General features: G+C 31.4%; 5 protein-coding genes across 9 annotated transcripts; 2 read left to right on the forward strand and 3 right to left on the reverse strand.

Annotated features, from left to right (window-relative positions):
* The first annotated feature begins 382 nt into the window (after nucleotides 1-382).
* Nucleotides 383-6100, forward strand: LOC119668510 (serine/threonine-protein kinase PRP4 homolog). Of its 4 annotated transcripts, none has more exons than XR_005251505.1 (9): nucleotides 383-709; nucleotides 769-1194; nucleotides 1277-2294; nucleotides 2352-2618; nucleotides 2709-2941; nucleotides 3822-3930; nucleotides 4181-4688; nucleotides 5092-5157; nucleotides 5219-5307. XR_005251505.1 is itself a non-coding variant. In XM_038078046.1 (9 exons), the coding sequence occupies exons 1-9, from the start codon at nucleotides 690-692 to the stop codon at nucleotides 5592-5594; spliced, it is 2814 nt and encodes a 937-aa protein (XP_037933974.1). In that variant the 5' UTR covers nucleotides 383-689; the 3' UTR covers nucleotides 5595-6100. The 4 variants fall into 4 exon arrangements, 1 of the variants encoding a protein (XP_037933974.1); XR_005251506.1 differs by having other exon boundaries at nucleotides 5092-5148; nucleotides 5219-5304; XM_038078046.1 differs by lacking the exon at nucleotides 5092-5157 and adding an exon at nucleotides 5391-6100 and having other exon boundaries at nucleotides 4181-4613; nucleotides 5219-5322.
* A 2649-nt stretch (nucleotides 6101-8749) lies between these two features.
* LOC119668512 (uncharacterized protein C3orf38 homolog) lies at nucleotides 8750-9757 on the reverse strand. Of its 2 annotated transcripts, none has more exons than XM_038078048.1 (2): nucleotides 9542-9757; nucleotides 8750-9457 (listed from the first exon to the last, which is right to left on the reverse strand). In XM_038078048.1, the coding sequence occupies exons 1-2, from the start codon at nucleotides 9669-9671 to the stop codon at nucleotides 8832-8834; spliced, it is 756 nt and encodes a 251-aa protein (XP_037933976.1). In that variant the 5' UTR covers nucleotides 9672-9757; the 3' UTR covers nucleotides 8750-8831. The 2 variants fall into 2 exon arrangements, with proteins under 2 accessions (XP_037933976.1, XP_037933975.1); XM_038078047.1 differs by having other exon boundaries at nucleotides 8750-9484.
* Nucleotides 9758-10889: 1132 nt separating this feature from the next.
* LOC119668513 (glycerol kinase) lies at nucleotides 10890-16579 on the forward strand. The gene is made up of 4 exons (XM_038078049.1): nucleotides 10890-11329; nucleotides 15122-16017; nucleotides 16074-16311; nucleotides 16366-16579. The coding sequence occupies exons 1-4, from the start codon at nucleotides 11093-11095 to the stop codon at nucleotides 16555-16557; spliced, it is 1563 nt and encodes a 520-aa protein (XP_037933977.1). The 5' UTR covers nucleotides 10890-11092; the 3' UTR covers nucleotides 16558-16579.
* On the reverse strand, nucleotides 11360-12961 carry LOC119668514 (nitrilase and fragile histidine triad fusion protein NitFhit). Its single transcript, XM_038078050.1, has one exon. The coding sequence runs from the start codon at nucleotides 12889-12891 to the stop codon at nucleotides 11431-11433; it is 1461 nt and encodes a 486-aa protein (XP_037933978.1). The 5' UTR covers nucleotides 12892-12961; the 3' UTR covers nucleotides 11360-11430.
* A 96-nt stretch (nucleotides 16580-16675) lies between the features above and the next one.
* LOC119668515 (BTB/POZ domain-containing protein 10) lies at nucleotides 16676-19307 on the reverse strand. Its single transcript, XM_038078052.1, has 6 exons — nucleotides 18926-19307; nucleotides 18375-18835; nucleotides 17982-18179; nucleotides 17759-17922; nucleotides 17542-17695; nucleotides 16676-17068 (listed from the first exon to the last, which is right to left on the reverse strand). Exons 1-6 carry the CDS (start codon nucleotides 19075-19077, stop codon nucleotides 16908-16910), a joined length of 1290 nt encoding a protein of 429 aa, XP_037933980.1. The 5' UTR covers nucleotides 19078-19307; the 3' UTR covers nucleotides 16676-16907.
* Between the last annotated feature and the right edge of the window lie 1554 nt (nucleotides 19308-20861).

The raw sequence follows: 20861 nt of genomic DNA on the forward strand, positions 1-20861 counted from the left end.
TTTACCGTATAATATCCTCACGAAATCTTTGCAAGCCCTATGAGATAAAGGTGTATTTATTTTTTAAAGGCATTCATTTAGTGATGGATGTCTTCAAACATTCTTATGAGAAAAAATGAAGCCGCGAATCCAAACAAATTTGAAATTGTAAACAAAAGCACACTAGAAAATGATTTTTATGATGATGGTTGTTGTTAATTAATTTATTGTATACTTTAAGAAATTTAACTTTAATTAAAAAGAAATTATGGCACTGATGGGTATTGAACAGCAAATTTCAAAGAATTTTAATATCTTCGATTAATTTTCTATTCACGAACATTTAAAACTAAAATTCAGTTTAAAAACAAAGTTCTTTTATGCAAAAATTACTGACTCATATTATTTTTTGATCAATTTATATAAATTATGAAAAGTTAACCGATTCATCAATGCAATTACTTCGATAATTAATCGAAACGCTGGCAGTGCCATCTAGCATAAAACAAAAAACATTTAAATGTCAATGTCAAACCATTTGCTTTTGTTCCTTATTTATTGGGCACTATTGGTTATATACTAGTTTTGCATTCTATTAATTCATATTTAAAAAAAAGAATCTATTTCAAACAATAAGAAATTCAATTTCGTGCGCTCATATTAGTTCAAATAAGACTAATCAGAAATAATTTATTATTATATAGTTTGAGATGTCAAGTGATGAAAATAGGTAAGTAAGAAATTGAGGTTATGAAAAAGAAGTTTAATAGTTTGTTTTTCTGTTAATAGCGACGACTTAAGTGCGTGCACTGATAGCGAAAAACGTTCCAAACGTCTGTCCGGATCACACAAAAAATCGAAAAAACATAAAAAGCAGAAGAAATCTAACAAAACTGAAAAATTTCATAAGAGTCACAAGAAATATAAAAAAAGACGTAGACAAAGTGAATCTTCAGATATGGCATCTGAAGTTTCCACTACTAAGCGTACACCAGCCACTTTAAATGAAAAATTTGCGGAAATAATGCAAAAAGCCAGCAAGGATACGACAAGTTTTCTACGTGTTGAACAACACGCCAATGGTAATAAATTTAGTATAACAAGACCTAATATGCAAACAGATCCCAGTAGTTTAGTTGAAGAAATTACTAGAACCATACAAACCAAAGTCTTGCCTGTAATGGAAGTTGGAAGTTCGGGTAGTGATAGCGAAGTGTAAGTAGATTAAAATGTGTTACTCGTATATATAAATATTTTAGTTTCATAATTTTACGTAATTTCTTTTTAATGAATAAAGTCCAAATGATGATGTTAGTCCCGAAGTGGCAATAATTGAAGACGATCTTAACTTAGAAGACCTGATGAAACAGAAAGCCTTACTACAAGCGCGCTTAGGTGCTTACATGTCAGAATCCGAGGGTGAGGATAAACATACAAATTTAATTGAGAAACAGCAAGACAGTGCACAGCAAAATTTTGACATAACTGTGGCAGTAGGAGCCAAGGAAAAGACTTCCAGCCCTTCAACTTCACATATTAGTAAAAATAATAATAAAATTTCTAAATCAAATTCTACTGAACCAGTTGTAATATTATTGGATGATTCTAGTGGTCATAATACACCGGAAAGGCAACGCAAACCTCGTGTTAGCAGTAATGATACAAAGAAAGACCAACGTATAAGTTCACCAAAACGGTCATCAGCTCGCAAAGAGTATGAAAATGAATACCATAAACAGCGAAGACGTACACGAAGCCGAACACCACGGCGGGAATTAGATACATATAAAAATCAACGAGAAAGTAGTCGAAGTCTTCAGCGTCGTGAACTTATTGATCAAAATAGACATAAAGAAGATTTACGTCAGGAAATTAATCGTGATAAGGAACGTGAAAGAAACAGCAGGGAGCGTGAACGCAAAGCAAGAGAAAATAGGTCACGTTATGATGATAGTTCTGTCAGAGGACGTGATCGGGAACGTGATAGAGATAGGGGTAGAGACAGAGAAAGAGGTCGTGATAGAGATCGTTGGAATCGTGAACGTTCACATAGTCGTAGTAAAGAAGAATCAGATCGTCGACGCAATGAACGTGATCGCTTACAACGAGAGAGAGAAGAAAGGCGTAGTGATCGTGATCGTCCTCGTGTTCGTCCAGATAAATATCGTGATTCTCTTAGTGAAGGTCAAAACCAAAAAATGAATGAATCGAGTAGCGACGGCGAACTGAATTTAGATATAGATATAAATGACGAAGATGACGATGAAGAAAAAATTATTGAGATGCGGCGTAAACAACGAGAGGAGCTTTTAAAAGTATATAAATCAAAATTTAACATAACATTTTCTAATCATATGTATTTATTTTGATAGAAATTAAAATCTAATAGCGATACTGAAGACGTAACAAAAGCTGAACCAAATGAAAAGAAGGATGTTAAGCCGCTCCCTATAGTAACGAAAAGCGAAAATAAATCTACAAATCTAGAGAACACAACAGATAAGATAATAGAGTCTACTGAAGGTAACAATGAGTCCGCAACAGGTGAGGGAAAAAAGCAACAAACTAAAAATAGTGGTAAAGAAAAACGACCAGAGTGGGATATGTTTGCAGACCAAGATGTAGATTCAAAGTTCGATGTGAGTTTTGTGTTTGTAACTATCGCAAATGAATAGACATATATATAAAAAAAGAAATATGCTTACAATTTTAATGTTTTTATTTTCAAGTCACCAAATACAATTGTTCATAACAAAAACCAAATTGAAAACCCGGCACTTACTGATAATTGGGACGATGCAGAAGGATACTATCGCGTGCGTATTGGCGAAACATTAGATAATCGTTACACAGTTTCTGGCTACACAGGTCAAGGTGTATTTAGTAATGTTGTAAGAGCACGTGACCAGGCACGTGGAAATGCTAATGTTGCTGTTAAAATCATACGCAATAATGAAATAATGTAAGTATATCTCTATATATATTAATACTAATCAAAAGGGATCTTGAAAGATATACAAATTTGTTTTTACTTAACATTATAAATTACTGGGAAAGCAAGATTTTGTTATTTTTGTGTTAAAACTGTAAAAAATATATTATAAGTGGTACTTACGAAAAAGCATAACGAGTTCGATAACCGTTAACGAGCTCGATGCCTGAGTTACAAGCTCAATGATCAAGTAACACGCTCGATGACCGAATAAGGAAATCGATAGCCTAATAAAAAAACTCGGTGACCGACTACTCGGTGACATAGTAACAAGCTCGATGACCGAGTAACGAGCTCGATGACCGAGTAAATAACTCGATGATCGACTAATGAGCTCTATGACCGAGTAACAAGATCGATGGCCGAGTAGCAAGCTCGATGACCGAGTAACAAGCTTGATGAACGAGTAACTAGCTCGATGACATAGTAAAAAACTCGATGACCGAATAACGAATTCGATGACCGAGTAATGAGCGCGATGATCGAGAAACAAGCTCGATGACTGAGTAACATTAGTAAGAATGCAAAGCGGCAAGACCAAAACACTTTTGGAGTGAATGAATTTTATAACTGCTGCTCTTTATATTGTTACCATTTTAGTAAGTATTGAACTCGTTACTTGTGATCGTGAATACCACTAGTGTATTTTTCTGTTTATCAACAAAATTCATTTAATCTTTTGTTTTTCAACCAATCATTGCAAAAGAGAAAACACTAAAGAATAACATTCATCTCTGAATACAAAATTTCCAATGATCTATTTAGATTTATTTTACTATTTATTTTAAATATTATAAATTTATCATTAATAACAAAATGTAACTTACATGATTTCGTTTTTAAAAATAAGGCATAAAACGGGTTTACGAGAATTGGAGATACTAAAAAAACTAAACGATGCAGATCCAGAAGATCGCTTCCACTGCTTACGCTTGTACAGGCATTTTTTTCATAAGCAGGTAATATTTTCCTATTACAATAAACATTATAATAAACTAGTGAATTTGTGTTATTGTGTTATTAAAGGCTCTTGTAAATCTGAATAAAAAAAAGTTTTAAGTTAGTTTGTTTTATTTTATATAGTTATTATCTGTATAAATATCGCTGACGGTTTGAAATTTCAGATTCACAGAAGCTTTTAATAATACACATAAAACCAAAAACGCGTGAACTCGTAACTATTCTAATAATAAATTTTATATAACGCAGCATCTCTGTATGGTTTTTGAACCACTTGCTATGAATCTACGGGAGGTCTTGAAAAAATATGGTAAAAATGTGGGACTGCATATAAAGGCAGTTCGTAGTTATACTCAGCAATTGTTCCTTGCACTTAAACTACTTAAAAAAACTGGAATACTACATGCCGATATTAAACCGGATAATATATTAGTGAACGAAAACAATTTAATTCTGAAACTTTGTGATTTTGGATCGGCATCAACTATAAATGATAATGATATCACACCCTATCTGGTTTCGCGTTTCTATCGTGCGCCCGAAATAATATTGGGCATACCGTATGACTACGGCATAGATATGTGGTCAGCTGGTTGTACTATATATGAGCTATATACTGGTAAAATATTGTTTAGTGGCAAGAGCAATAATCAAATGCTAAAATACTTTATGGATCTTAAAGGTGCGTATATTTAAGAGCAAAATTAAGGAAGAGACAACCTGAGGTGGCATTTTAGAAATGTCTTTACTTAAGTGGGTTAGTACACAATTCTTAAAAATCACTTTTTCAATGTGTTTAATGCTAAGCAGAGATAAAAGTATATTTTATTAGTTTAATGATATACATTTTGCTGCTGTTTAGTCAAAATAGTGTACAAATAAAATGTATTTAATTAGTTGTTTATTTGAATAGACACAGTTTTTAACTCCAGTCATCCAGTTACCTCTCTTGAGCATGCACAATTAAATGGTTCTGTATGTGAAAGCTAACACACAATTGAACAATTGACAATTGAATAAAACAATCTCTAATGGTAATACAATTTTTTGAAGCTAATGTTTAATTAACTATGTTTGTGTATTACGATTTAATTAACTTAATAACAACTTAAAACTGACTTAATACTGAAATTAAATTTTGATTAATTTTTCTTTTACAGAAAAACAGCAGTCCTACTGCAACTAACAGTAAAGTGAAAACTATAAATGCACCTTAGGTTATAATAGTTAAATATTTTAAAAAATCAGAGAAACTTTTTTTTAAAAATTCTCATATATCACAAACAGGTAAGATGCCAAATCGACTAATACGTAAAGGGCAGTTTAAGGACTTACATTTTGACCAAAGCTGTAGTTTTCTGTATCATGAAATTGATAAGTTAACTGAAAGGGTGAGTAGTTAAAAAAGTTAAGTCAACTTTTTATATTCATATATTTTTATACCTTTAATTTATAATAGGAAAAAATTGTTGTTATGCCAGTGGTTAAGGCTAGTCGGAATCTTCCACAGGAATTGGTAGCAGACCAAAATTTGCCTGACGATCAACACAGAAAAGTTGGACAGCTTAAGGACCTCTTGGATAACATGTTTGCGCTTGATCCCGCGAAACGTATTTCATTGAATCAGGCATTGACACATCCATTTATACAAGAGAAGATGTAGATGCAGAGATATTACAAAGATATTCGATTGCTTCGATGAAACGATATTAACTGCAAGGAGTTCAATGTAATTTGCCTCTCAAGAACACAAATGCTGAGTTTTAAGCTTTAAGTATAATTATTTTGTTATTATGAAATTAAAGAAAACAAACATAAAATTTAACTTGACGATAGTAAGAATTTTGTTAACGGAAATGTGTTTGGGAAAACATATTGCTGGACTGTAAATTTGTAATGAGAACTCTTGTATTTTAGGCTATATTTTCTCACTAATACTAAACGTAATTCAAAATGTAATTTACTTTAAATTGTAAGCCCATTCAATTTTGTAAAAGAGTGTCGACTAGACATTTTTTTTATTAACATTGACACTAACATAAATTATTAAACGATAAACTCAGTTAATGTGTAAATGAAGTATCTTTTATTAATTTTGTTAATTGGAATTACTTCTAACAGAACATAAGTTTGTTATTTTTCTATTTTCTCAATCTTAAATCATTGTTGTTGGAAAAAATCTAAAAAATTGATTTAATTTCAGAGCTTGCAGAAGAATCGTCGCTGATGATTGCAGAAGAATTGAGCAAATTTGCACAGAAATAATGCGCTGTTATTAGCAGCTTTTCACTTTCTTGGGCATGAAGAGAGTTGCGTCTCTGGTAATAATATGGGCCATTAAACACTTATTTATACTAAATATCAAAATGTTTGAATTACTTTACTACTTTACTTATATGACGTCATTGTAATTTGTTAATTTGATTACAATTTCATAAATTTTAAAAATGACGTAATATAATAATTATTGACAAACAAAGAAAAAAAAACAAAACCGATAAGTACATTAAAATTGTATTCATTTGGAACACTTTTTCCACTTTTCAGGCTTAAAATTAACAACAAACTAGGAAAATTTCGTTTGGGTAAAAATAAAAATTTCGCATTAAGTGGCGTAAGTTAAAGAGTTCGCAGAAATTAATAATGTTAGTAAAAGATATATGTTTTTTTTTATTTTTTAGGGGCACAACCTCAAATGAAAACAAAGCTTTTGTCTTTCCATAATAGAAAAAAGCAGCAGCTTAAGGTTTATTTTTCGACAATCACCGAACACTTGGACATTCCATTTTTATGAATTTGTTCAACGAAGTCCACACCAGAAACCAAGCGTCTATGTTAAATATTGAGAGTTATTAGATTCGAAGATTCGATAATAAAATCACTCAATCACTACAGTTTATGATCAGCATTAAATTCATTATGCGTTTTATAATTTGCGCAAAGTTATTTATTATTAAAAATATATGATTTAGTCATATAATTTACAGTAAGCTTTTCTGATATTTTTAGGACTCCAAACATCAATCATCATAGAATAATAATACTTTTCTGAAAAACCTGTCGATCAATATCTGAAACAATAAATAATTCGACAAATAACAACAACTGTTATGTGTGGGTATGCTTATTGATGTAACCATTTCAGTAGGCAACTCCAGATTTATAATCGAGAGACCCCGCCTCGCCGCACTTTAAAACAGCGTCACATCAATGATGAATATTTTTTAAACAGAATAAAACAAAATTCTAACATATATCCCTAGAAAATTACTACATGCATAATACACATTGAAACAAAAGCATAGCCTGGGTCAAATCCCACCGTCTGGTTTAAAAACACGCTTTAAAAGTCTTCAAAAAATACTATGATGGCTCCATAATTGGGAGCTTCAAGGAGTATTAAGATTCACAAAAATAATAACTATCACAAGTCTACACAGAAGTTCACCTCCAGCGAGTACCGATAGAGACCAAAATAGGTGTATGCGTTGTATATGGTCAGCTAGATTTAAAAATTTAATCTATAACTTTATGCCGAAATAACATAAGTGACATCTGTGACAAAGTGATCCAAATATAATAAGTTGAAACATACAATTATCTGCACACCACTACTTATCAGAGTAGGAAAACACATCACAAAAGCCTGAGGTCAAAATGTCAGACAGACATGCGGCAATGGCAATAAAAGATTTTATAAAAGATAAAACAAATATCTTTATGTCTGTATTGGATGTGTGTACATCCGTCGGAAAACGGTCTCAAAAAGCATCCTTTCATATCCGTTTCAATAATGCATATACATGGGTTTTAATTAAAAATATTCTGGATGAAGGTAGAGATGCTTCGTCGTTTCAATGTGTCGAAATCAAAGATCGATATGGCTCAAATTGGTGTGTGCATTGGGTATCAGAGCAGACTATATGGAGTTGAGTTATGGTTGTGGCATACATTGAATTCATGATCTCAATTGGGTTAGTAAAGTTTTTGTTAAACCAGGAAACGCCGTTCTTCCCTAGAGATGAGTTGATCAGGTGGTATTGGGAACTTTGTTGTTATACATTCATGTTCTCGAAGAGGAAACTGCTTCCGTATGGAGGAGGAGTGTTAGCTCACTTTTGTATTCAAACACAATTATTCAGTTGCAACATGCATCTGTATATAAGGATACAAAAAAAGAAATCGATCGGCGGATGCTTCTACGAATAATGTTACTATTGTAATGGCCATCTGTTTAGATAATACTTATTGCTTAGACATTAGTTGATTGGGCTCAGTATAAACCGCAATAGCACGTCCTATGTTTTGTTTCTCCAGCAGGGTTATTTTATTTAAACTTAAATGAGCCTGCGGAGGCATTTAGGACATTAGTCATTTTGGTTGAGTTGTATTGGGAATTCTGAATTCACGGATGTTAATGGACAAAGTCATGGGTACCTCTTTAATCCATTTGGTAAAGACGATAGCAGATTTCATTCATTTTTATCACTAAAGAATAATGCCATAGTGTGAAGATATATGATATGACACTGATTCCTTTAGGAGGTTTCATTAGTGGGAAATTGTGATACTAGCCTTTGTAAAACATGCGTTTTGGTTATGACCAAAAAAAATCTTTAAAATTGTCATGACCATTCCTCACATGACCGTTAGTTTAATATGGCCCTTAGTGCCCTATGGAGTAAAGGCGTTATTAAATTCAAAGCAAACCAATCATACTAAAGATTTTGTTATATTTAACTACATTTTATTAAATAGATGTTTTTGCTAATTGTTACTTAAGCTGTATATAGTTTTTTATACATTATAAATTACCTATTTTCATATATACAAACGTTAGTTATAGTTTATTAACTTAACAATATTAGATCCGAACTTATAAATACATAAACTTTAGAATTTATTCCAATTCCTTCAGACTTAGATTTGGTGATATTGCTTGACTACGGAAGCAAGATTTTATTGTTTTTATTTTGTAATTGTTTTCAGCAAAAGGATCACGCAACAACCCAAATGTGCACTCAAACACGCCAATACAGATTTCTTGTTTATGAAGCGTTCCACATATAAGTACAATCACTAAACCGTGCATATCAACGCAACCTTGACAACCATCGTTGTCAAAGTTTGGATGGAAATATATTTGAAATGTGTGTTTTGTATCCAGTAAACTATGCAAAACATTAGAAGCACCAGTAATTTGCTTTTCATTAATGCGATCCCCATCCACTAACTGCAATGTCAGCTGCGCATCAGCATAGAAGTCATTTGCATTTAATGTTTCATCATTATAACGTTGGAAAAACCATTTACTAAAAGTGTGTGCCAACACACTATTGACATCTTTCTCAATAATCGTTTCCTTAACATCAGTTAAATTATTGCTTTTCCAATAAGCTAATGTACTTTGAATTAATGCCAATTTTGTGAAATCAAGTGATACTTGTACATTTCTTTTGTGTAAATATTTGAATAACACTTCTTTTGTCACATATCGTTTATTTAGTATGGTTATTGAGTCGTTCACTGTTGTAAAAATAAAATTTAGAGTATCTACAAAATGGTTAAAATAAGAATGTAAAAAAAATAATCAAAAGAAATTTATTATACCTTCAGGTTTCGTTGCGTTACATTCGTTTTTACTAAAACTTTTCGCTAGCTGCCACAAAATACTTTGATTTTTCTCTTCAGTTATAAATAAATCAGAAAAGCCTGCCTTTTCTTGATCGGTAATATCCATAGTTGCATTAGAATAACTTATTTGTTGTCTTAATATTTTTAGATTATTAAATCACACACTTTTGTTTTTTTTCTTTTTCGACATATTTAAACAGAAATGTCAAAACGAAAAAAACTTTGACATATGATTTTTATTTATGACTCTATTGTGAATTTTTGCGCTATTGTTATTGTTTGAGTCGTATAAGTAACTGGTTAATCTATTGAATTGCAAAACCAATAATTATCACCTATACTCCGCTACATATAATTTGGATTATTCAAAAGTGCTTGCTTACTCGTTGAAGTGAAATATATATATGGGTACTCACCCTTACGAGTAACAAGCTCGGTAAATAGTAAAATCGGGTACTCTAAAAACAGTGAGCATTTAAACGTATTGATCTATAAAATGATTTTACCTCAGAATACTTTAATAAGTTTTTTAATATATTTTTGTCCTTTCACGTGGACTTTATTGAATATTTTAATTTTGTAACTTATTAGCTTCTAACAAATTAATACGTATTAAGGTATAAATATTCTAAACTGTTATTAATTTTGTTGTAAAAGGAAATTTTAAAATTTCCTGCATTCTTAACATAGATTTAAATAAATTAATTTAAATTTCTATATTAATTGTTAATTTTTATACAAAAAAAATTATGCTTGCATTATGTGTACATACATATGCAAAATTTCCTACTTGCGAAAACATAACAACAGACCCTGTTGTGACAGATTGCAACAGTGATACCAATATCTCGTTTAGTGCCTATACTAAGCAACTCGCTGTTGTTTTTCTTATACATTTATATAAATTTATTTATTAATGTGTTTGTATTTATAAGTATGTAAACTGTGAATAAAATATGATTTTAACGGATGACTGAAATTTTGCAATATATTTCTAGTGAACATTTGTAATAGACTGGTTATTGAGTTTGGCTGCACTAAAACTTAAGACGTAAAATTTTTCGTTAGCATAACCTAGCTCAGAAGATTTTAAGAGCATTTTAATTTCTTCACAGTTTTTCTTTCGTAAGTTGCGAGTATCTTTTTCTTACTCTGATTGAAAAATTTATGGCTAGTGATAAGACATGTGAACTTTTATTTTTGCTTTTTAATAAAAGATGTCACTTCATAATTTTTGACGGGTGATATGCAAATAAAAAATTCGTGTAAATACAGTAGAAGATATTCTTTGGTGCTTATTTTGTGGTGTAACGACTTTGAACTCTGATTACTTACTTCTGTGATAACTAATACTATTGTGAATAGCTTTGGGTGAAGAAATTGATAAGAAACGGCAATAATAAGAAAATACAAGAAGTTGTTTTGCAAGCAATTATTCTTGCCTTATCGTTTTAACGTTTAATGCCATAATAGCTCTCTAAATAATTGTTAAAAGAAGTGTTCAAAGTTCATTTGGTTTAAGATAAAATGGATATGAAATTCGGAAAACTGATTGGCGCCATAGACGAGGGAACTTCATCGGCTCGTTTTATCATATTTAAAGCTGGAACTGACGAGATAGTATGCATGCATCAAGTAACAGTAGAATCTTCCTACCCCCGTGAAGGTTGGGTTGAACAAAGCCCTACGGCTATATACGATGCAGTGTACGTTTGCATTGAAGAAGCTGTGTCAAAGCTTAAAGATCTTGGAGGTAACCCTAAGGTAAGAGATAAATACATTGCTGAAGTTTTTTACTTTTATTTTCAATATAATTTGTAAGATTTTTTACATATGGTATACATATAGTCTTATATATTTTAATTTCAAACTATTTTGTTATCGTAGTTAGTGTTTTCAGCTTTTAAAAACTCTCGATATATTTGTGCTTCACTGATTCGTTCTTCAATCGTGCGCTCCCGTTGATTTTCAACTCGGTCCTCCAGTTTAACATAAATTTGATCATTATGCCCAAAATCGCCTGGACGTCTGGGCATTACATGAAAATGTACATGTGGTACTGTTTGGCCTGCATCGGTTCCATCCTGTACGGTCACAGTTGCTGATGTAGTCTTGTATATTTTTTCAAGCATACGTTGTATTTTACAAACGGCTTCAAAAAGTTCTGCCATTTCGTGACAGTTCAAACCGCTAAGTCTTGGCGTAACGCGTTTAGTAGATACCAGAACATGACCTTCCACAACGCAAGTTAAATTAGTGAACGCATAACAATGCTCCGATTCGTAAAATATTGTTTCCTTCAGGATTTTGTTGTTGGCAAAATTGCGGTCTTCGGTTGGCTCAAACGTGGCTGTACCGTAAGCAGTAAGACAATAAATATCTCCGCGTCTATGATCAAAACATGGCATGCTTTTGCGTATTGGTAATATTGAGCTTAAGTCAATTTCTACTGTTGCAACGGCGGATTCGCACTCTCCACCCATGTCAGTCAATATTTTTCCCCAAGGATCTATTACCATTGCATGGCCCCAGCTGCGACGTTTCTGGTTGTGATAGCCAATTTGTGCTGGAGCAATAACAAAACATTGATTTTCAATCGCTCGCGAACGTAACAAAGTTTCCCAATGCGCTTTGCCTGTCGTGAAGGCAAATGCGGACGGATATGTAAGAATTTGAGCACCAGATTTTCGAAGTAACACACTTGTTTCAGCAAATCGTAAATCATAACAAATTTGTAAACCTAAATAACCGATAGGCGTTGCTATAGGTGACACCAAACGAGGGCCGGCTGTTACGACATCAGATTCACGGAATCGAAACTCGGGCGTGTCAACATCAAATAAATGCAGCTTCCTATATACTGTTACCACTTCTCCCAGATCATTTACTATTACGTGAGCATTATATATTTTATCTGTTTTGCAAGAGTTATCATCCAATATGCTTTCGTGTATACCACCGAGTGATAACCATATTTTATGCTGTTTTGCTAGTTTCTGGTACTGCTTCATTGTTGCGCCTGTGAGCGGTTCGGAAAGCTCAATTGTTTCCTTTCTGTTTTCACCCACAAAGTCACAACATTCCGGCAAAAATAAAAATGAAGCTTGTTGTGATTTTGCCTCTTCCACTAATTTCTGCACTTCAGCAAAATTTTCTTCTTTGTTGTTTGTTGTACGCATTTGGGAAATCGCAATTATGGATTTTCCAGTAGCGCCTTCCGATGTAGCTGCGGACATTCTGGATACAACACCACTATGGAATTTATTTAAATTTTGTCTGGTGTTGTTGCCGACTTTTCTGACAACCACATTCAACACCCGTAACATCGAAAATTGTTTTAAGTTTTTATGTTAACTTCTATATAATCTTATCATATGCCTTTTACTTCTTATTTTGTTTTTATTATCCAATTTCTTTGCGCAAGGTCATACGTAATTCACAATATTTTTTAGTGCCGATGGTTGTGTATTTGGTACTTGATTTATCAGTTACTTTTGCAACCATGACCAACTCATTTGAATAAACAAATTTAAAATAAATTAATTATTTTAATTCAAATATAAAAAACAAAATTATTTTACTAATAGGAGAGGTATTAAATAGTAGTAAATACTAACAACTTCAAAATTTTCAAAATTTCGTCAACCTATATATATTATATATTAATATTGGCATTTTCGGTGGCTCACAAGTATGGCAAAAAACAGCAAGTTGCTGGCCTATACTGGGCAAAATGTACGCAAAACAACAATACTTTTTTCTCTATCTAGGTCAGTAGTTGTATACTGGCCCCACACTTCGGCCAGTAAAAAGAAGTGGTATCAACACAATAAGCGAACTATTGTGAACCTTCTTTGGAAATTCCAACGAATATTGCAATCATTTGTCAAAAATTATATGTAAATAAAAATTGAAACGAAATTCAAAAATTTCATAAACTTGAAAATTGGGAAAAAAGTAAAATTTCAGTGTCTTATTTTCAAATTTCGCAAATTTTTACCATTCCTTTTCATTCTGTATTAATTTTAATTTCCAATTTAACACTTAATTTTCATAACACTTGACAGTTATAACAGTGATGCCAATGTCTCGCTTAGCGAATATAGCCCATCATGCCTTTTTTTGGCACACTTGCGAGCCACCGAAAACGCCTATACTTTTAACATAACTGACTTTAAAAATTAAATTTAATATATAAAAAATATTTTCCAATTTCCCGTTCTCACTTTTGCAATCGAAGAGTAACATGAGCATAACTTTATTGTAATAAGTTATAAAAAAAGATATATTTCTATATAAAAAAAAAAGAAAAACTGTAAATATATTTATTACATAATGTCTACCAAAAGAATATTACTTAAATTATCATAATTAAAAAATTATAATAGTTAATAGCAATTTCTTTAAGCTCTGACCAATAAGCTTGCGACAAGTGCTTAGGTTGTTATCTTTTGAGAAATCAGAAAAGAATATCAAAAATGTTTAAATTTGAATAATAAAAGTTTCGTGCAGTTTTGTCTATTTCTGTTAAAACATGCTACTAATCTTTGTCTTTGCTAATAAATTGTCCTATTCAAAGTTGTAAGGTTGATACTAATAAGTCAGACATTAGGTCTGTTCCACGATCTACTCGTAGTAACTTTGAGTAACACTGTGTATATGCAAGTGTGTTCCACCAACAAATTTTCGAGTAAATGAGATCATTTTCGAGAACATAACATCCCTGTCGAAATTTGAAAATGCTACACAGATTATACTCGAACATTTTATTTCAAGTAAAATTTGTGTTAATGTGTCAATCAGCTGTTTTGGTTTGAATTAAAATTTTTATATTGTTTATTTGCGCGGCACTGATAATCTCAGCAGATTTTACACAAAGCTTTTCCATGAAAATCTGTGAAAAGAGCGTAATTTGGCTCTTTATTTGTGTTACGCTCTCAGTTTGTAATTTACTTGTGTTTTACTACGAGTTGCCCGTGGACCAGATCTATTATATGATGAGCATATAATGAGCATTTCAAAATATTAAAAACAAACAGACAAGTATGCATTTAGTTTAAAATAGAATTCTGAAAAGAGAACATTTAAATTAGTTGTTAATATAAACTATATCTTATAATTTATAAATCCTGTCTGCAGACAATCTATTACTTTAGACATACTTAAAAGACTTCTATTTATACAGACTCCAACATCTTAATAAATATGTTAATCAGATGTACTGTTTTTATCGGAACAGTTCCATTAAACGATCATTAAATTATATGCAATATTTTCTTAATTCAATTAATTTTTGTATTTTTTTATTTTCTTACCATACATACAAATAATAATATATATAGCCATAGAGTCTATATATAGACTTTAAACATAGCTAGATAAGTGAGATCTTCTACCAAATTAGAATTAGAATTCATAATTTCTTTCCTCTCATTAATATTGAGTAATATAGATACATTTAAGTTAGTATGGACAATCTGGGACTTTTAATTTAACGGAGTAATTGAGCAACATAATATATATATATATATATCACATAATCTATTTTATTTCTAGGATATTGTTGCTATTGGTGTAACTAATCAACGTGAGTCGGTTATTGTATGGGATAGGCGTACAGGTAGACCATTACATAATGCAATAATTTGGCTAGATAATCGAACATCTTCCACTGTGGATAAACTATTGGACGGTATACCAGAGGAAGTTCGATCAAAAAGCTATTTACAAAAACGATGCGGCCTACCTTTATCACCTTATTTTTCTGCCTTGAAACTCCGTTGGTTGTATGATAACGACACAAAAATCGCCAAAACGATGGAAGAAGGCAACTGTCTTGTAGGTAATGTTGATTCTTGGCTAATATATATATTAACGGGCGGACCAAGAAATGGTGGTATACATGTAACAGACGTAACAAATGCATCACGAACAATGCTTATGAATATCAACACATTGCAATGGGACGATGAATTAATTAAATTTTTTGGTTTACCAAAGAAAATTTTGCCAAAAATTCGTTCTAGTGCTGAAAGATACGGATATGTAAAAATTGGTAGTTTAACAGGTGTTGAAATAACGGCTTGTTTAGGTGATCAGCAAGCTGCATTGGTTGGCCAAAGATGTTTACAACGTGGCTTGTGCAAATCAACATTTGGCACGGGAGCCTTCCTACTTTGTAATACCGGCAACTCTGTTGTATATTCGGATCATGGTTTACTGACCACTGTTGCATACCAGTTCGGTGCTGACAGCAAACCTGTTTACGCTTTGGAAGGTAGTGTTGCGATTGCAGGTGCAGCTTTAAGTTGGTTACGTGATAATCTGGGACTATTTAGTTCAACGCAGCAAGTTGAACAAATGGCGCGAATGGTGGACAATGTTTTGGACGTATATTTTGTTCCCGCATTTAATGGTTTATATGCACCATATTGGGATCAGAACGCACGCGGGTATGTGTATTTATTGTTTATATTTTGAATTTTTACATTATTTTTTTTTATAAAAGTGTTATATGTGGTCTGAGCGAGGAGACGACTAGTGAACACATTGTCCGTGCCACACTTGAAGCTGTGAGTTTTCAGGTTCATGACATACTTGATGCAATGAAAAAGGATTTTGGTTACCCAATTGCTAAATTGATGGTTGATGGAGGAATGACTGTAAACACGCTATTTCTCCAGTTGCAGTCCGATCTGCTAGGCATAGATGTTATCCGTTCACGTATTGCAGAAACAACAGCATTAGTAAGACAGTTAATAGTCAATTAAATATTTCCTACTAAAATTACGTTTTAACAGGGCGCAGCGTTGGCAGCATATAAAGCAATTGAACCAAGCTTTAATATTGATAACGATTTGAATCAATTTGATTCTACATTGTTGTATAAGCCTCTTATCAGCAGTAGTGACAGAGAGTCCAGATACAAAAAGTGGAAGATGGCCGTTGACCGTTCTCTGGCTTGGGAATCAGCTGAAGATTTAGAAGATTAAAATATGCTTTTGAATTATATTATGGGAGGCAGTTTTATTTTCATGAAAGCTTTAAAATTTTAACATAGTTTTTATAATTACATAAGTGACGATAATTGTTTTGTTTTGGTTTAAATTTTTTTTTGTTAATGGACTACAATTTAATTGTGGTATCAAAATTGACTATAATAAATTTTGTTGCTTTTGCAAATGCGAAATTTAGATCTTATAAGATATTATAAATATATTTGTATACATATAAATTTGTAAAAACCGAACGAAAAGAAATATTAATATCAAAATAATGAGGCTTAGTTTATCGCGTTGAAATATGATCCCGTTAGAATATTTTACTTTTTTATATGTACGCCTTAACTTTCGAAAGATTCATCAACACCTCCACCTCCGGCTGCCTGCTCTAGCTCATTAAGCATAATAATTCCCCCAGCTGCTTCATCTACTGCAACTGGCTGAACCCTTGCTTCTGCATTACCATTTAAATTTGCGTTAGGCGGCGGAATCGGGTTACCACCTAAAAAGTATAAAAACGAAACAATAATTACAAAACTAAGATAAAAAAGGAATTTTTTTTTTTTAAATAAAACCTGATTCAACCAAATGAATTATAAAGTTTAAAGCTATGAAACGCACATGTAAAATAAAGGACATAATCTTCTTTTGTAAAAAAATCTGACAATAGCATGGTAACTAAATTATCTAAATGACGATAGAAAAATCCAAATTATACTTAGTTAATGTTATATATGTATATATATTAGAACAAAGATATCGGTAACTATAATATTTTCAAGGACGCTTTCAGCGTTCTTAACAATAGCATGTTGTTATTTTTATGAAAATAAACGTAAAATTATTTGCGCTTAGTGTGATTGATAGTAATTTCTATCAACTTCTATTAATCTATAGTAATTTTAGCTAATGTTTAAAATAGTAAATAATTTCTATAGTTTTTTTTTTAGATTAATGAGTCAGTTTATTACTTACTTGAATCAATTTCCAATGGAGGATCAGCAGTTGCTTCAGCCAAATTTGTTACAGATTTCGATTTGACACACTGGAAATCTACATGACGACTCTTTGCTTCCTCTTTTTCCCACGACATGTGTATAAACGGACGTTGCACATAACTATAAATAACCTAAATTGTTGTTTGTTTATTGTTAATTTATGTACTTAAAAATTTAAATAGACATAAATTTACTTCAGCACGGCCACCTGGGCGCCTGCGTATCTTTTCTTTGTGCGTTGGATATCCTTCAATTCCGCATCTAATTTTTTTTAGACCTCGGTCTTTCATTACTTGCTTGGCAACATCTCGGTTCTCAATATACTTGAAAAATCGATGCATTGCTGTGCTGTGTACAGCTATTAAACATTACCATTAATCACAAATTTGTTTCATAAATATTATTTGTATTATATACTTTGACAATATTCTTCTCCCATTTGAGGTGGAAACTCCTCATCCCAATCGACAACATCATCGTCTAATAAAACTACAACGTGACATTCTCGATCACCGCGTTGTGCGCTATCAACCATCAATGGCAATATTAAGTCTTCAAGAAAAACTTCAAATTGTTGACGAGCACCTTCATTGCTAAGTTCATGTAGAAGACCTCCTTTTTGGAAAAATATTTAGTAAGGAAACGTGGAAGCAATAAATAAAAACAGTAAAAAATAAAAAAAAATATATTACTAAGCTAAAAATTCCTATTTTGTCCCCATAGCATAAAATTTGTTTTAGGTGTCCTTTCGCATTATATGAATGCATTTCTAATATATTTATATTTATTTTGATTATCAAGTCAACTTACGCAAATTTTGGCAGCGGACTGTTGTGGCATCAAATGGTATTAGTAAATAATCACAAGCTTCTTTTAATTCTGGTACCGACACTGTCGGTGGGCACTTTATAATACCACTTTTATAATATTCCAGAATAGCACGAAAAACTATGTGTGATATGCCTTCAGCAACTTCATATTCACCACGGTCGTTCGAATGTACAAATTGGAATCCTGTACTGAACATTGTACCGAGCATCGTATTAGGATGTGCAGTCACCAATGCCTGTTCAATTACAAAACGTACATTATCTACTAACAGCGTAATACGTTCACCAGGTGTAGTTCTAGAACCACTTGCGCTACTTGAACTGGCAGTGATAGCGGTATCACTATGCTTCGACACAGCACCACTTGATGAACTCATAATAGTGTTAGACTTTTGTTGTGGTAATTTGTTACTTATATTACGTTGCATATATGATGTGCTTCTATGTTTGAAATTAAATAAATTTTCAATATATCCATATATTAATGAAAGGAAATAAAATCTGTGCTAACTTTCAAATAGGAAATCTTACCTGTTTCTGTTTTTAATGATTCTTCGTCGTCTTTCTTCAGACTCTAAATTTTCCTCTTCAATGGAAGAGTCACTGTATGAATCTCCGTTCCTTTGTTGTACCTGTTTCTTATTGCTGCTACTATTATTTGAGTTTGGAGAAGTTGTTGACATTTTTTGTAACCAAAAGCAGAGAGGATTTATTCCTCTGCACCTACTCCACTTTGAAGTTGATATAAATCAACAAATTATATGTGAATTTGAGCTGTAAGTCTAAGTTTATTTTTTGGGTTATTTCATTTTGATATAAGGAAACAGAAAATATATAATAAACTGTTGCAAAACTATTTTATTTTTCTCAAATAAAAAATTTTCACTGCAATTTTCTTTGTGCAATATATGTTACTATTATTGACAGAGTTGCCAACGCTGAAATCTTAACAATTTACGTATACTATAAAAGTGTATACAATAGGTCACACATGCGAACTAAAATTTTACTATTTTACCGTATATCATATATACATTCACAAATTTATAAAGCTATGTACTGTATTTATATTTTTACAAACATTTACATTTATTTTAGAGTTACGAAACCCAGGACATCGAAAAGTTTTTTACAAAATCAATAAATGTTTTTATAACAATATATATTGTAAAATATATGTAGCTCAAATATGTGTATTATATCGCTAATATTTGTAAGCAATTACACTAAACTGTTAATTTAATTTGATATTAACATAAATTTATCTGTGTACTTACATTTTTTTAAATACATTGACCATATATAGTAGTAAGTGGACACAAAAAAGCGTTAATCAAGTTCGATAATTGTAGGTGTAAACATAGTAAACCCTTTCAAGGCCCTAGCATAATATTTCCGTGTTAAATAGCAATAGTTTCATAGTAATAATTTCCTAAATAGAAACGTTTTATGAACAAATTATATAGCAGCATTTGACCTAAGAATGTAAAAAAATATTTGCTTATAGCAAAAAATACATACACCAAGCTAAAAAGCCAAAATAACATGCTGCGTGTGAAATTATATTCTAAAGTTTGATATTTTAAAATTTCCTACAAATATTTAGCAAATATTTTGGTAGGTTAACATTTTAGTTATTTAGTACCCTAGGTATATATCATGAAGTAAACTAGTAACAATTTTTTATTTAATCATTTTCGTGTTTATCTGGATAAAATTTTACGGTTTAAGCATATTGGCCATACAAAATCATAGTATATGTGTGCGAGATAAATGCGTACTTAGTTATTAAGTTTATGGGTTTAAAAAAAAATTCCAATATGGCAGTTATGTATGCAAGTTGTAATGAACTCAAAGAGAAAATAAAGCTGCGAATCAAAATAAATTTCAAACAAAAACAAATTGTAAATAAGTGCAGCAGCGAATGAATTTTTAATTTCTTATATAAAATCAATTTTATTCAATAAATTTAAATTTTTTTATATATTATCTATTACATACCGTGTAATACTTAATTTTCAGTAAGGAAAACTATAGTGGGATAATATTAAAAAGTATTTTTAAAAAAAATATTTGTTTCACCATTCGATTAGATAACAAATTGCATATATTAAAAGGTTTCTTAAGCTAAAATTGGTAATTTATATAAGCAAAAATTAAAAAATACTATAAAATGTATAAGGATTTTATATTTTTTTTGTAAGTAAAATTTGTACCAATTTGTAAAAGCTTTCACGAGTTTTTGGTTCTCGTTCAGTACAAATTAGTAAAAACTGTTAAGTGAGATAAGGAAAAATTGTAAGTTTTTACTAGCAATATAACGTATAAAAAGAAGACGGTATACTTCCAGAACAAATGATTTTTTTTCAACTATTGGCAAATGTACAGAACTGCAAAATTTATAAAGATTTCAATACAAAAGTTAGAGAAAATATTTGTTGTATCAAAATTTCAATAAATATTCTAT

This window comes from Teleopsis dalmanni, chromosome 1 (assembly GCF_002237135.1).
Source record: "Teleopsis dalmanni isolate 2A chromosome 1, ASM223713v2, whole genome shotgun sequence".
Classification (NCBI taxonomy): Eukaryota; Metazoa; Arthropoda; class Insecta; order Diptera; family Diopsidae; genus Teleopsis; species Teleopsis dalmanni.

Coding starts and splice junctions, on each gene's coding strand:
- LOC119668510 (XM_038078046.1), top strand. CDS start 690: ATGTCAAGTGATGAAAATAG. Junction 710..768: donor ATGTCAAGTGATGAAAATAG/GTAAGTAAGAAA, acceptor TTCTGTTAATAG/CGACGACTTAAGTGCGTGCA. Junction 4,614..5,218: donor ATACTTTATGGATCTTAAAG/GTGCGTATATTT, acceptor TATCACAAACAG/GTAAGATGCCAAATCGACTA.
- LOC119668512 (XM_038078047.1), bottom strand. CDS start 9,671: ATGGATATTACCGATCAAGAAAAGGCAGGCTTTTCTGATTTATTTATA. Junction 9,485..9,541: donor TAACGCAACGAAACCTGAAG/GTATAATAAATT, acceptor ACCATTTTGTAG/ATACTCTAAATTTTATTTTT.
- LOC119668513 (XM_038078049.1), top strand. CDS start 11,093: ATGGATATGAAATTCGGAAAACTGATTGGCGCCATAGACGAGGGAACT. Junction 11,330..15,121: donor ATCTTGGAGGTAACCCTAAG/GTAAGAGATAAA, acceptor TTTTATTTCTAG/GATATTGTTGCTATTGGTGT. Junction 16,018..16,073: donor TGGGATCAGAACGCACGCGG/GTATGTGTATTT, acceptor TTTTTATAAAAG/TGTTATATGTGGTCTGAGCG.
- LOC119668514 (XM_038078050.1), bottom strand. CDS start 12,891: ATGTTACGGGTGTTGAATGTGGTTGTCAGAAAAGTCGGCAACAACACC.
- LOC119668515 (XM_038078052.1), bottom strand. CDS start 19,077: ATGTCAACAACTTCTCCAAACTCAAATAATAGTAGCAGCAATAAGAAA. Junction 18,836..18,925: donor ATCATTAAAAACAGAAACAG/GTAAGATTTCCT, acceptor TTTCAAACATAG/AAGCACATCATATATGCAAC. Junction 17,696..17,758: donor GCCCAGGTGGCCGTGCTGAA/GTAAATTTATGT, acceptor ACAACAATTTAG/GTTATTTATAGTTATGTGCA.